This window comes from Phoenix dactylifera, chromosome 1, assembly GCF_051530095.1.
Source record: "Phoenix dactylifera cultivar Ajwa chromosome 1, Ajwa_hap1_PhDact_Kaust_v1.1, whole genome shotgun sequence".
Lineage (NCBI taxonomy): Eukaryota > Viridiplantae > Streptophyta > Magnoliopsida > Arecales > Arecaceae > Phoenix > Phoenix dactylifera.
The window spans coordinates 50,208,333-50,221,196 of record NC_143190.1 but is presented as its reverse complement, the minus strand read 5'-3'; the positions used below and the strand labels follow the sequence as shown (position 1 = coordinate 50,221,196).

The window sequence follows — 12,864 nt, the reverse complement described above, 5'->3', positions numbered from 1 at the left end:
GGACCGGTGCTGCCGCCGGACCCCCCTGTCCCTCTACGGTCGGTGAATTCCACTAGCCCTTCATAGTTCTTTACAAAAATCATTTGTTCCTTTCTTCGTCCCTCGTCGCTCCCTTGCCCCAAGGCCCACTCCTGCCTGAATCCATCAACCAACGTTAGGAGGAAAGGTAATGTAGCTGGGGAAAGCACATGGCTTCCTCAATTTTCCACCAATAATAATAATAATAATAACTTTTGGAGGAATGGTTGGAGTCAGAGATTGTCTTGATGACGAGAAATTATTAGATAGACGAGATCCAACGGCTCAATCTAATAGTCACTCGTCATGTTATCTTCTTTATATTTAAACAATTGATGAGAATTTGCAACATCCAAGACCTCATCTAACAAGACTAGTTGGGATGTATTTTCCGACGTTTCTTAGTTTTATATAAGTAACAATATTTTTTCGGCAAATAATCGGTGTAAGACTAAACGCCTATTTTTTTAATTTAAGTTCTGACGTTTCATCCAAATCTAATCACAAGCATCATGAAAATAGGCTAATCGAAAAAAAAAAATTTAGCGTGATATACCTAATTCCAACGGACTTCGTTCTATTGGTCGAGTGAACCGGGCCCATCTAATAATTTCTGTCCCGTGTTTTTAAAAAGCAAATAGTGGTTATTATGTGGTGATGGAGCTCTTGGTGACGTGGGCCTCCCACACAGGGGGTGGGATGCCATGATGCCATGTTCTTTTGACATGCGTTGTTACCTGCACCAGGCTTCGTATATTAAAAAGTCTTATCAAATATTCATTGGAGAGATGGATTAAGCTATTATGATAAAGAAGAGAGCTCGTTAGGGGGGCTAAAAGTTTAATGTCCTCTTCGTCTCGCATTGGTGGGGTGTTTGGTTGACAGGTCGCAGGAGGTAGGTGTTTTGTCAATTTCTTTTTGAGGCCAAGATAATATGCCGTGGATAATGATCCTTATGTACATAAAGAAAAATTATGTTTGCATGCTCTCAGAAAATTTGCAGCTAGTTCATGCTTAAAGCCTATTTGGCTATTTTTATAGAATTAGATCCAAAATTTTGTAGAATTTATAAATTAAGTCAATTAATATTTTTTGGCCATAAATAGATACTTTGTTTATATATGGATCTCTACGTCGCTGGATTTGCTCTTCCTATCTTTTATCTACTCTTTTGCTACATCATTACCTACTTGTTGAGCTCAGATTTTTTTTAAAAAACAACTAGGTGAACTAACAAGCTCAATTTTTATAGAATTTTCAGTTCAAATCTATAAAATTATTTTAATAAATTTTTGCAGCCGTATACTGGACAGTAAGCATATAATACTGTGATTTGCTTTTTGATAAAATGATTCCAAACTATAGACTTAAGCGTCACGGTAAGATTTCCCATGCCATGTCAATAAAGGAAGATGTGTACTTTATTTTTATTATTTCATGCTGATATTTGAAGTGCACTCAAGGTCAACAAATAAAATTTATTGGAAAGCCTTCTCTCTTTACGCAACTCGTCCTTGCTTTTTTTTTCTTTTTTTTTAAAGTAAAAAACGGCTACTCATTTATATAAGTCTAACATGAGTACAACCAACCAAATCATGGGAAAGAAAAGACAACAAAGCAACAGGAGCATCTGATGCAGATATCCACAAAAAATCTCCGAAATGCCGGGCCACAAAAGAGGCGACCCAGTCTGCGGTCCTGTTCGCCTTCCTAAACATGTGATCTGCCTGAAAGCTACTCATCAACTGAGCCATCCTACGAGTCTTCCGGATAAGGAGGTGACCATCATCATACCTGTCCGTCCTTCGGATCTAGTTGATCACCACCGCAAAGTCCTTCTCAAGGTGCATCCGCTCAACGCTAAGCACCTGTCTGGCATAAGATAAACCCTCTCAGGTAACCCACAGCTCTGTCCCCAACTACTATAAATCCTGATGTAAGCCGTCATCCTGCGGCAAGCATCCTCCCAACTCGCCTGTGCTTTGGAACCTGTCATTGCGTTCTACATTTTGGGAGTCGAATGGAAGTTATCTTGGGACACACAGCCGACAGATTCATGCATTTAAAACTTGTAGGACTTGTAGGATGCCCCAATAATTTCTCTTTATTATTTTTTGGGTACAACCCCAATAATTCCTCTCCGGAGGCACACGTCCCGAGCTCTATTTCAACTTTGCATGTCCCATTGTTGCAATTTGGTCGGGCGCTCCGACCCTTCGCAAAGCCAAAGCCGAATTCGTCTTCCTTCAAAAGTATTCTTTTTTTAAAAAACAAAGCCTTTTTTTAAACACAAAATAAATGATTGTAAGAGACGCAGGTTCAAACTCCTTTGTTATTTGAACATTGGGATTTGGATGAATTCGGACAGTATCTTTCGCCAGTACGACCGCCCACGTTCGACTTCTTCCGTGGCATAACCAACCAACCCACTGAGCTCTGCTGTTCTTCTAGTCGATATCTCTAATGCCACCTTCCACTGGTAGGCACTCTTAGATCCATCGAACATGATATTTGGACTATTAGATGTATTTATATACTCAAACGGTATGAATCATATGTTTCCGCAAAAAAAAAAAAAGCACTTTATTATAGAATCTCAAACGATTGAATGAAAACTTTTCAAATTTTTTTATGTTTATGTTTCCCCACTTTTCATTAAAATGAGGAGCCTATGGTACACTAGACTAATGCAAAATCCACTACAGAAGCTCCAGAATCAGTGGCAAATCTATGAGAAACAAAGCAAATGATTTTAAGATTTACTTCCCTAATAGAATATCCATATAAATTTGTTTATAGAAACTGCAGCAGCTTAATTATGTTAATATCAATCATGAAATGGATGGAAACGCCTCTCAAATTGTACGTAGATAATCAAAATATTGTCTAAAAACAATTTATTTTTTTTAATAAAAGAATTCTGTTTACTTTCTTAATTACCTCGAAGGAGCAGAACCTCGGAATGTAATAATTTTTAGGTAATTGTCTCATGCCCAAGGTAGCCGTATGCTTCAGATCTGCAAGTAAATTCAAGCAAAATGTGACAGGAATTTGGCATTGAGAGAAGTTTTCTAGGGATATACGAAATGGGAAGGCTAAAACGTTAACAATTCACATCGGCAGACTTGCTGGCATTTAATTGAGTGCGATAATTCTTAGTTTTTATCGTAAAATACCTATGCATTAACCAAACAGATACTAATCAAGATGAGTATATTTACTAATGGAGTTGTTCTTCCATGACGTAACAGCTTCAACCTTGAAACACTCCAATCACTTATATAACAAAAACACTGGAAAGCAAACTAAAAAGATATGAACGAACTTTAAATTTTATTCGTATAAGAGAAACTATTATATTCTGCCCCACTAAATATTCAGGATAGAATGTCACAGTAGTTGTTCAACCAATGATCAAACACCTTACACATAGCAACATGCCTATGCAATTAAATCAATGATTAAATCAATTCTAGGCAGCATAGATCCAATGTGTTGCTTCATCATTGCACCCTCTTTCTTTCCCACTGGAGTCAAATGAGTGGCTTTACTCCAATCAACAATAGAACCTTTTCTAGTCAATCCTTTCAAGATTATATTTCACCATCCCCTCAAGTGAAGATCTGAACTCACACTGAGGGAGGCACTGAAGATTTTGGATTGCCGAGTCAGCTATTTCTTTTGCTAGATCTTGAGCTCTCTTGATTCCTCCGCACTCATTAACTAAGTGTATTGCAGTGTCTAATGAACCATCTTCACTGAACTCAGAGTCAATCATATCTCGTAATCTAGGCTCCATCTCTAATGCAAAAATTACAGGGGCAGTCAAGTTTCCCTTCGCCAGGTCGCTACCAGCTGGTTTGCCAAGTTGCTCAGCCGATTGAGTGAAGTCAAGAATGTCATCAACAACCTGGAATGATAGGCCCAGGTTCTTTCCATATTCATACATCTGCTCGCACAAGCTACTGCTGACGCCACTAAATATAGCAGCAGACTTTGTGCTTGCTGCAATCAAAGATGCAGTCTTGTAGTAGCTCTTAAGCAAATACTCTTCCAGCGTAAGATCACAGTTGAAAAGGCTTGAAGCTTGCTTTATTTCACCACTAGCAAAATCCTTGATAACCTGTGACACTACTGTTACGTGAGAAATGAACCATATAATTAGGATTTGGGAAGAAGAGTCAAGGTTTTTCTGCCTAACGTACTTGGCTTATAAGTTTTATAACTTCGATGTTTTCAAGATTTGCGAGGTACCAAGAAGATTGTGCAAACATGAAGTCTCCTGCCAGTACTGCTACTCGTGTCCCATATAGCTGATGAATTGTTTCCTTCCCTGGAGATGATTAAACAAATTGGTCTATTAGCTCAAGCAATGAATTTTCTTAACATAACTTGGTGATCTCTAAGAAACTGAACAGTTCAATAAACTATTTCTAAAACATTCTTCTAGCTCTTTTGGCAGTGAAGTTTGCAGTGCATAAAGTCCAATCTAGTTGTCAAAATATAAAGCAGTAGCTCATGGATAAAGCAAGTATACAAACACCAACACCCACACAAGCAGACCAGCGGGTTGCCTAGTTCACCATGTGATAGGTATTTTAACAGAACCTTCCTGCAAAACTAGAAATAACTCGATAGTCCTCTCATTCGTCAACTGCATATGCATAAGCCTCACGCACAACCAATGAAGAATTTGTCGCTTTTGACTTTTTGTGAATTTCATTCCCTCAACTAATCAAATGTGCCACCAGATGAACTAAAAGAAACTATTTGTTTTAATAAGAACAAAAAATACAACTAGCTAGAGATATCCATCTGTACAGATTTTGCAATTGCATTTTTAAATGATTCACATAACTTATGTGATACTGTTGTTTCGACACCAAAAGGTAATAGACCTACTCACACACTGATATGAATTTGGTAGGAGGGTAGATGGTAAAAAGCCTTATTGCTAGGATCTATCATAAACATGGATAGGATCAGCAAATAAGAAGACTCTAGCACATGGCAATAAATACTACATACAAAGACACATGCCCATATGTAAGATCAAGACTATGCAAAAGGCATGTTCTTATTATTGAAATAAATACAAGAAGACACGTTTGCACAGTGTAAATTATGTGCAGAACTCTATACTGATGCAGCACAAGCTAAGACAAAAGTTCATGTCAGATCAGCATACAACAACAAGATTTAGCTCAGCAGGCTGAACTTTGTATTTGCTCTTAATCCGGGGAGTGGTTAGTAAATCATGAGGCAGGTAAAAGGCGCCAGCTTATCAAGCTGGTAAAATCCATGGCAGTTGGACCAAGGGACCTAGGATCGAATTCTGCCTTCATCACTGTTTTGGTGGGTGAGGGTATCTAGGAAGAACTACACCTCCATTGTGCAGCTCATTGCCTAGTGGACCTTCCACCAAAAAGCATGAGGCAGGTACTGAGCTTGCGGCATGAATATGCCCATGGAAAACAGGGAGGATAAGCCAAAACAAGTGCAAGGTGATATCGTTATGTGAACATGAAGAAATATGCACGTTGAGCAAACTGGCAATCAGACAAACATGCAAAGAATTTGTACAAGAGCATCCTTAAGCTAATACGTGCAGTTATCCAACCAAAGAAAGTTGAGCTTACTGTGAATTTATGCTTCGTGTAATATGATTTTATATTTGAAAAAATAAATATGGGTACTTGCTACTGATTAAAAAATTAACATCCCACCTTGTTCATGAACAGGGTATCTACAAAGCTGCATCACCAGAAAAATAATTGAAGTTGCACTGATAGAAGTTTCTAAGAGGAGGAAAATTTTATTCAATTCAATTCTAACTGAGTCTCAACAACAGTTTAATAAAGACATCTGAACAAGAAATACATGAACCCTTAGCATTCCCCAAAAAACCTTGATATTTTCTTAAATTAGGACCATACCTGAATTCGACTTGATAATAGAAATATGATGAACAATTTATTATATAACAAATTTAACATATTTGTCTTTCACATGCTGGAAGAATAAATTGGTCATTATTAGTGTAGACAACACCAAGAGTCCTTAGTTTCTTTTATGGGTAAATAAGGCTTTCTTAGAATGGAAGTTGTTACTTTCAGACTAAAAGTTCCACCTAGGACCCCAACCAATTCACAGATAGCCCAACACCCTAAACTGAAATAGTCTAGGAATACTCACCAACTCCCTGACCTAAATTGGCCCCGCAAAAGCATTAGTAAACCTATTCAGAACCTATATCCTTACTGAACTCAATGTAGCTATTTCTACCTTAATTGGGCTCTAAGAAATCCTTTGCCCATGACTACCAACCTTGTATGACTGTATCTATCTTTGACCTATTGCTCAACATATTGAAATCAGCCTCAAAAATTCACGCTTTAAATTAGTTTCCTAGGTACCCATTGGCCTATCTGTTAGCTATCATCACGATCAACCCTTCTCTTAATGGACTCATATTTTTTACACCACCCTTCTACTCATAGCTTTCTCTAAACAGAGCGGAATGGAGGGAAAGGATTCGTGTAGCCTACCCCAACTAATTTGGGATTAAGACTTAGTTGAGTTGAGTCTTCTACTTGCAGCTTTCCACCCACTGATCTATTAATACTTCATCATATAAGATACGCAAAAAAATGCGAGAATTTTCAACAAGTCCAAAATGACATGAATGAAGCAAATGTGAGATGGTATAGGTGATTTTCTAAGTGACATTGATTAAAAAATTGGGTTTCAGGTTATCATTATGAAAGTAAAATAGAACAAGTAGGGCTTCTTCTTTGGGAAATTAAATCTTGGCACCTAAACCCTCCAACTAATTATTGCAATCAGTTGAACCACTATTCCTTTAAGAGATGAAAGACTTTCCCTTCACCCTGGTGATTTTCTTTCCACCTCGTCAATGAGAGGCACCACTCTGCCTTTGCAATTTACAATCCTTAACTGGTGCTTTTAGATATTTGAATGGCACATCTAGCAAAAATGTTTATCTCTCATCTCCTTCGTTGTGCAGGAGAAAAAGCAAAATTTTTCAGTATAAATTGGCGGACACTGTAACCCCGCCAACAACAAAAGCAAAACTTAGACCACTCCATTCTGTCCTTCCTCTGCGTGACAAAATGGTCTAAACAATAGCATACTAAAGAATCAAAAACAACAAATATCTGAGGGACTTCATAGCATATCAAGTGCTTATGAAATCAAACATTAAGTATAATAATTCAAAATATATCACACATTACATTCAAACAAGTCAAAATGTCTCAATTAACCAATAATAGAAGTTCTAGAATACACACTTGTGCCAAATGTGGAACATTGATCGCCACAAGTACATGATACAAGAATCTTGATGGTAGGAATCATTTTTCAAGCGATTAAGGTCTCATAACCAAGATCGGTACCAATTCTTTATATAATCTCATGTTTAACAATAAAGAAATCTGTTTGATTTTTCTATATTATCTTGCTATAATTTTGAAGAAAATGTGCTGCTATCACTGAACCGGTATCGGTAAGCATACCGGTCGCCTATCGGACCGGTTCGAGGCCGGTTCGTATCAAAACCGATCCGGTACGAACCGGTCTTTTGTTTATAAATTTTTTTTTTAGTTAATGGATGCGCGCAGAAAAAGAAATTTTTTTTTTGGTTCGTGTTCGCATGGCTGGCTAAATGCCACTCTGTGGCATTTATGACCCACGCAGCAGTTTCCCTGCCCGCACGGGAATTGCGTCCACACGCCGTGGAATCGTGCCGCGCACGGTGGAACCGCGCCCGAAAATGCGTAGGAGGAATCGTGCACAGGCGCGCGCGCTCTGCCCCGAAGGTTTGGGCCACGCGCTCTCACACCATAGCGCGCGCGCTGTGGTGTGAAATCCACAGAGCGCGCTCTGTAGTTAAAAAAAAAAAATCGGTACTGGTTCGCACCGGTACGAGACCGGTACATAGCCGATACGTATACATACCGGTCGGTACCAGCCCGAAAACAGCTGAAATCGGTATCCACGTTGTCCGGATATCGGTTCCAGACTAGACCGGTCTGTACCGGGCCAAATCGGCCGATACAGACCGGTTCGGCAGACCATGGTTGCTATTCTTGTGTTATCATAATGCCACTTGTTTCATACAGGAAGTCAACAATTGCAAAAATTTTAAACAGAGTGAGCATTTCAAAATGAAAAGAAAACATTTGAGCTATATAAAATATCTACCTCTTCGCATTTCACTTTCATCTAACACATCATCATGTATTAAACTTGCCGATTCGTATCAGAACCGATCCGGTACGAACCGGTCTTTTGTTTATAAATTTTTTTTTTAGTTAATGGATGCGCGCAGAAAAAGAATATTTTTTTTTTTGGTTCGCGTTCGCATGGCTGGCTAAATGCCACTCTGTGGCATTTATGACCCGCGCAGCAGTTCCCCCGCCCGCACGGGGAATCGCGTCCACATGCCGTGGAATCGTGCCGCGCACGGTGGAACCGCGCCCGAAAATGCGTAGGAGGAACCGCGCGCAAGCGCGCGCGCTCTGCCCCGAGGGTTTGGGCCACGCGCTCTCACACCATAGTGCGCGCGCTGTGGTTTGAAATCCACAGAGCATGCGTTGTAGTTAAAAAAAAAAAAATCGGTACAGGTTCGCACCAGTACGAGACTGGTACACAGCCGATACATAAACGTACTGGTCGGTACCAGCCCGAAAACAGCTGGAACCGGTATCCACACTCTCCGGATATCGGTTCCAGACTAGACCGATCTGTACCAGGCCGAATCGGCCGATACAGACCGGTTCGGCAGACCATGGTTGCTATTCTTGTGTTATCATAATGCCACTTGTTTCATACATGAAGTCAACAACTGCAAAAATTTTAAACAGAGTGAGCATTTCAAAATGAAAAGAAAACATTTGAGCTATATAAAATATCTACCTCTTCGCATTTCACTTTCATCTAACACATCATCATGTATTAAACTTGCTGTATGGATCATCTCGATGATTTCTGCTAAACGTTGATGTTGGCCTGATAGTTCCCTGGTTGAAAAGTGCATGAATAAATCCTTCATGGTATTTTTTTTGTTATTTGGGCTGCTATAGATTATCAGGAAAAAAATGATAAAACATACTTTAAACCTGCAATTTGAGCAGTGGCCCTTGACACCAGGAAAACCAGAGCGGGCCTCAACCTCTTTCCACCAGCACCAAATATCTGCTCCGCTGCAGATACTAGAACTGGATTTTCTGATCCAATAATCTATTAGAAAATTTGTCAGATAGGGTATTTGAGAGATCAATAAAAACATGAAGGTAACTGAATAATCAAAGCAAGCTTCTTCATATTCAAATAGAAAACACAAACAGCAAAAATAAAATTCTCAAAAAAGAAAAACATAAACAAGAAAATAAACTAGTTTACTCATGACAGTGAAAATGTGATACTTGGAAAAAACTCTAATTGAGAGGTGGATTAAAATTTAAAAGTGATTCACATACTTGATATCAAATTTTACTCAAGCATGAAGAAAAGTGAAAAAATATAGAAGAATAAAAGTGCAAGGTCAAGTAATGGCTATACCTACTTGGCCAACATTCGAAAATCTAAAGTGAATTCATATTCAAGAATTTGTGGGACAAATTGTGGTTTAACAACAGAGTAATATGTCAAAGTAGGAAAGTATAAGATTGATGCTGTTTTTTCTGACTATTGCTACCATTCATTTACCCACCTTAACTAGCAATTTTAGGATGACCGGCAACCAGTTATGAACACCCCTACGCCCTAGGAGGCATGTAAATTCAGTTCATGCATCACAATCTCAATTGGTTTAACTAGGAGACCGACTCAACCTTCAAGGAAAAATTATACTATTTATACAATGCCTTTACATGATTGTACCCAACAAATATTAAACTATTTATTTTTTTGTCTCGAGTTTGCTCATAGCATTTCTTTAGCCCGTTGCCTTGATGTTCTGATCACCCAAAATGTTTACCTGTTTTTTTCCTTTGGCTTACCAACAGGAATAGATATTTGTCTGTAAACTGAACATCCTTTCTTTGATGTACTTTCACCTGATATTCTGGGGTTAAGCAGAGTCTCATGCTTTCAGCTATGTGTACTCGCCTCCAGTTTCAGTTAACCGGAATTTGTTCATGATAGCACAGAACATTTGGTTGCTTCACCCACTTATTATTAACGATTCATCTTTGGCGTTAGCACCGTTCTCCGTTTGCATGGTAGAGTTCCAGATTTGTCTAGAACAGCCTTGCTCGCTAATTTGGTTATTGAAAACCGAATATGATTAGAGCTTCAATGCTTATTAAGGATTTTCTTGAAGCCATTTCTCAGGGTTTCAAGAATCCAACTTGAGTTAGAAACTTTCCCCCCAATCTGCATTCATAGTGCACCCCATATCCTATCCACAAGTAAGCAAAGATAGATAACCGCAACACTGGCAACATAAATCAAGAGATTTCAGAATTCCTAATAAAGGACGATTGAGAAAGAGCACTTACTGATTTCAGATTCTTGTTTAGCTGCTGCAGGTCGTTGGAAACCGCTTCCAGCAAAGCAGAAATCTGAATGGGTCCGGCACCAGATACCAAAGGGTTGACACCAACAGGCGGCCCCAAGCTATGAACATCCACTGCAAGCCCAAGACACACGGTCACCTCATCCAAATAAGACCCCAAAACCCGCTATCAAATACCAAGAAAAGGAGACAAATTACCATTCTGTGTCGATGAGACCCGGCAGCGAGCACCAGCGCTGCGCCGCGAAACCGACCTCCGTCGCGTCCTCCCGCCGCCGCCTCCACTCGAAGGGCACCCACAAGATACAAGATCCAAACCCCTCTGGCTCCACGTCAACGAAAACATCCTCGCAAGAACCCAACCAAAACTCGGCGGCACCCCCGATCAAGACGCCCACCAGTTCCCGAAACAAGAGGAGGCAGAGCTCGAACACCAGTTAACACTCATTCAAACTACCGCGCATCCAAACCAAACAACCACTTGGAATCAGGCCAAAGATACGCATCCAAATCCCCCGAAGATCCCCCGTCGGCCTGGGCCTGCCAGAGCTGTCGGGCCTTCAATAAATAGGCATGTGAGTCTATGCGTGTGATTTTATAGATAGAGAGAGAGAAAGAGAGGAGGAGGAGGAGGAAGAAGAGCGAAAGAGGGAGTAACGTTTTTTAAATAGCCGGAGACTTTCCGCCGGCTTTTGAGGTGGATCCATGAGGTCCACGAGAGCCTTTGTGAACTGGGTCCTCCTTATCATTTGAGAGAGAGGAGGGGCGGGACACGGAGGACGGAGCCGTGGAGGAGACTCTGGGTGTTCCGAACCAGAGATAACGGAGGGACGAGATCTTGCCACGGTGGGAGCACCTTTGAGAATCCGGACTCTTATCATGGAGACATTTATATCTGTGTATCGATAAGTTAAAGACTTGAGCTGGATCGGTCAAGACAATTTAATATGAGCGGTTCCTTGTCTCAACATTCCTGGGTGAACCTTGTGACTGCCAGAGGATAAGCTCTCGAATCATTGCATCTTTTTCTCTCTTTTTTTTTCATGTAAGCTGGAATGAACCCATTGATGTTCCCTGGGTCTTGATTAGGTGTGTGTTTGCTTTTTTGGGGTTCAAATTAATATCCGTCAGCAACCAATGAGGTTGTAGTTGTTGTAATGTTGGTAAGAACTTGTCATTCTATTGTCATGAGATGATTCGTGCATACTTTCAATAAATAAATAACAATTTAGTTAAACCGTCCCGTCGACTTTGATGATAAGGCTGTATTTTTATAAGCAGATATTTTACGAGTATTATCTTGCATATAACAACTTTGCACTAGAATCATTTATGTGATATTATAATAGATATAAAATTTTGTATCAAAATAAAATATGGCCTTATCAAAACAAGTATTATCTTTAAATAACAAAAACAGCAATGAAAAATATAGTTTTGTAACGGAAGAGCTATTACAGTGAAAAGGGAAATAATTTCAAGTTAATTGGAATCGTTTAATATGGAACTTCGAATGGATGCTGCAAGAGTGCATTAGACCTGTCTACAGTGTGCACTTGTCGAGTGATAAATTGAAAACCACGTCACACTGGAGCATTATTTTGCATGCTCCAACAACAGTTGATTTGACGTTTGCAGCATATATTATATGAAACTTGGATTAAGTTCTTTTATGATGAGGTGACAGGTGGTACAAAAACAAAGTCTACATTAATTGGGTTGGGTACGTTAAAGTTCTGAATTGTTCGACTGGATATGAATTACTCGAATGAGTTGTTCGTCACTTTTTGTCCGTTTCCATAATATACAGTAAGTTTTCTTAGTATCACTTCGCAACTTAACTTCTAAGAAGACCATAGCAAGACATGAAACTGTGCGTCATTCATATATAAGAGACTAGTTGAAAACCTAGGCTCTCCCACGATAAATATTTGAGAAAATTGTAAAATCTTTCTGAGATTAAAAATAAATTATATATATAATTAATAGTATTAAAAATTTATGCTTAAAGTTCTGAAATATTGGACTTGATATGCCTCACTCGAATGAGTTGTTCATCACTTTTTGTCCATTTCCTTGATATCCGGAAATAGAGATGGGCACTGGGCCGGGCCGTGGTGTCCATTTCCTTGATATCCGGAAATAGAGATGGGCACTGGGCCGGGCCGCCCACGGCCCGGCACGGCACGGCACGAAGCGGGCCGTGCCGGCACGGCCCGCCAGCTACAGTGCCGGGCCGTGCTGGGCTAGAGGGTCCTGGCCAGCGGGCCGTGCCTGGCACGGCCCGCTTCGGGCCTGGGCCG

At 39.9% G+C, this 12,864-nt stretch overlaps 1 protein-coding gene across 1 annotated transcript; it reads right to left on the bottom strand.

Moving 5' to 3' along the window:
* Positions 1-3,334: 3,334 nt before the first annotated feature.
* On the bottom strand, positions 3,335-11,644 carry LOC103712684 (putative solanesyl-diphosphate synthase 3, chloroplastic). Its single transcript, XM_008799269.6, has 6 exons — positions 10,760-11,644; positions 10,545-10,675; positions 9,155-9,282; positions 8,959-9,062; positions 4,224-4,351; positions 3,335-4,141 (listed from the first exon to the last, which is right to left on the bottom strand). The coding sequence occupies exons 1-6, from the start codon at positions 10,905-10,907 to the stop codon at positions 3,593-3,595; spliced, it is 1,188 nt and encodes a 395-aa protein (XP_008797491.1). The 5' UTR covers positions 10,908-11,644; the 3' UTR covers positions 3,335-3,592.
* Positions 11,645-12,864: the final 1,220 nt, after the last annotated feature.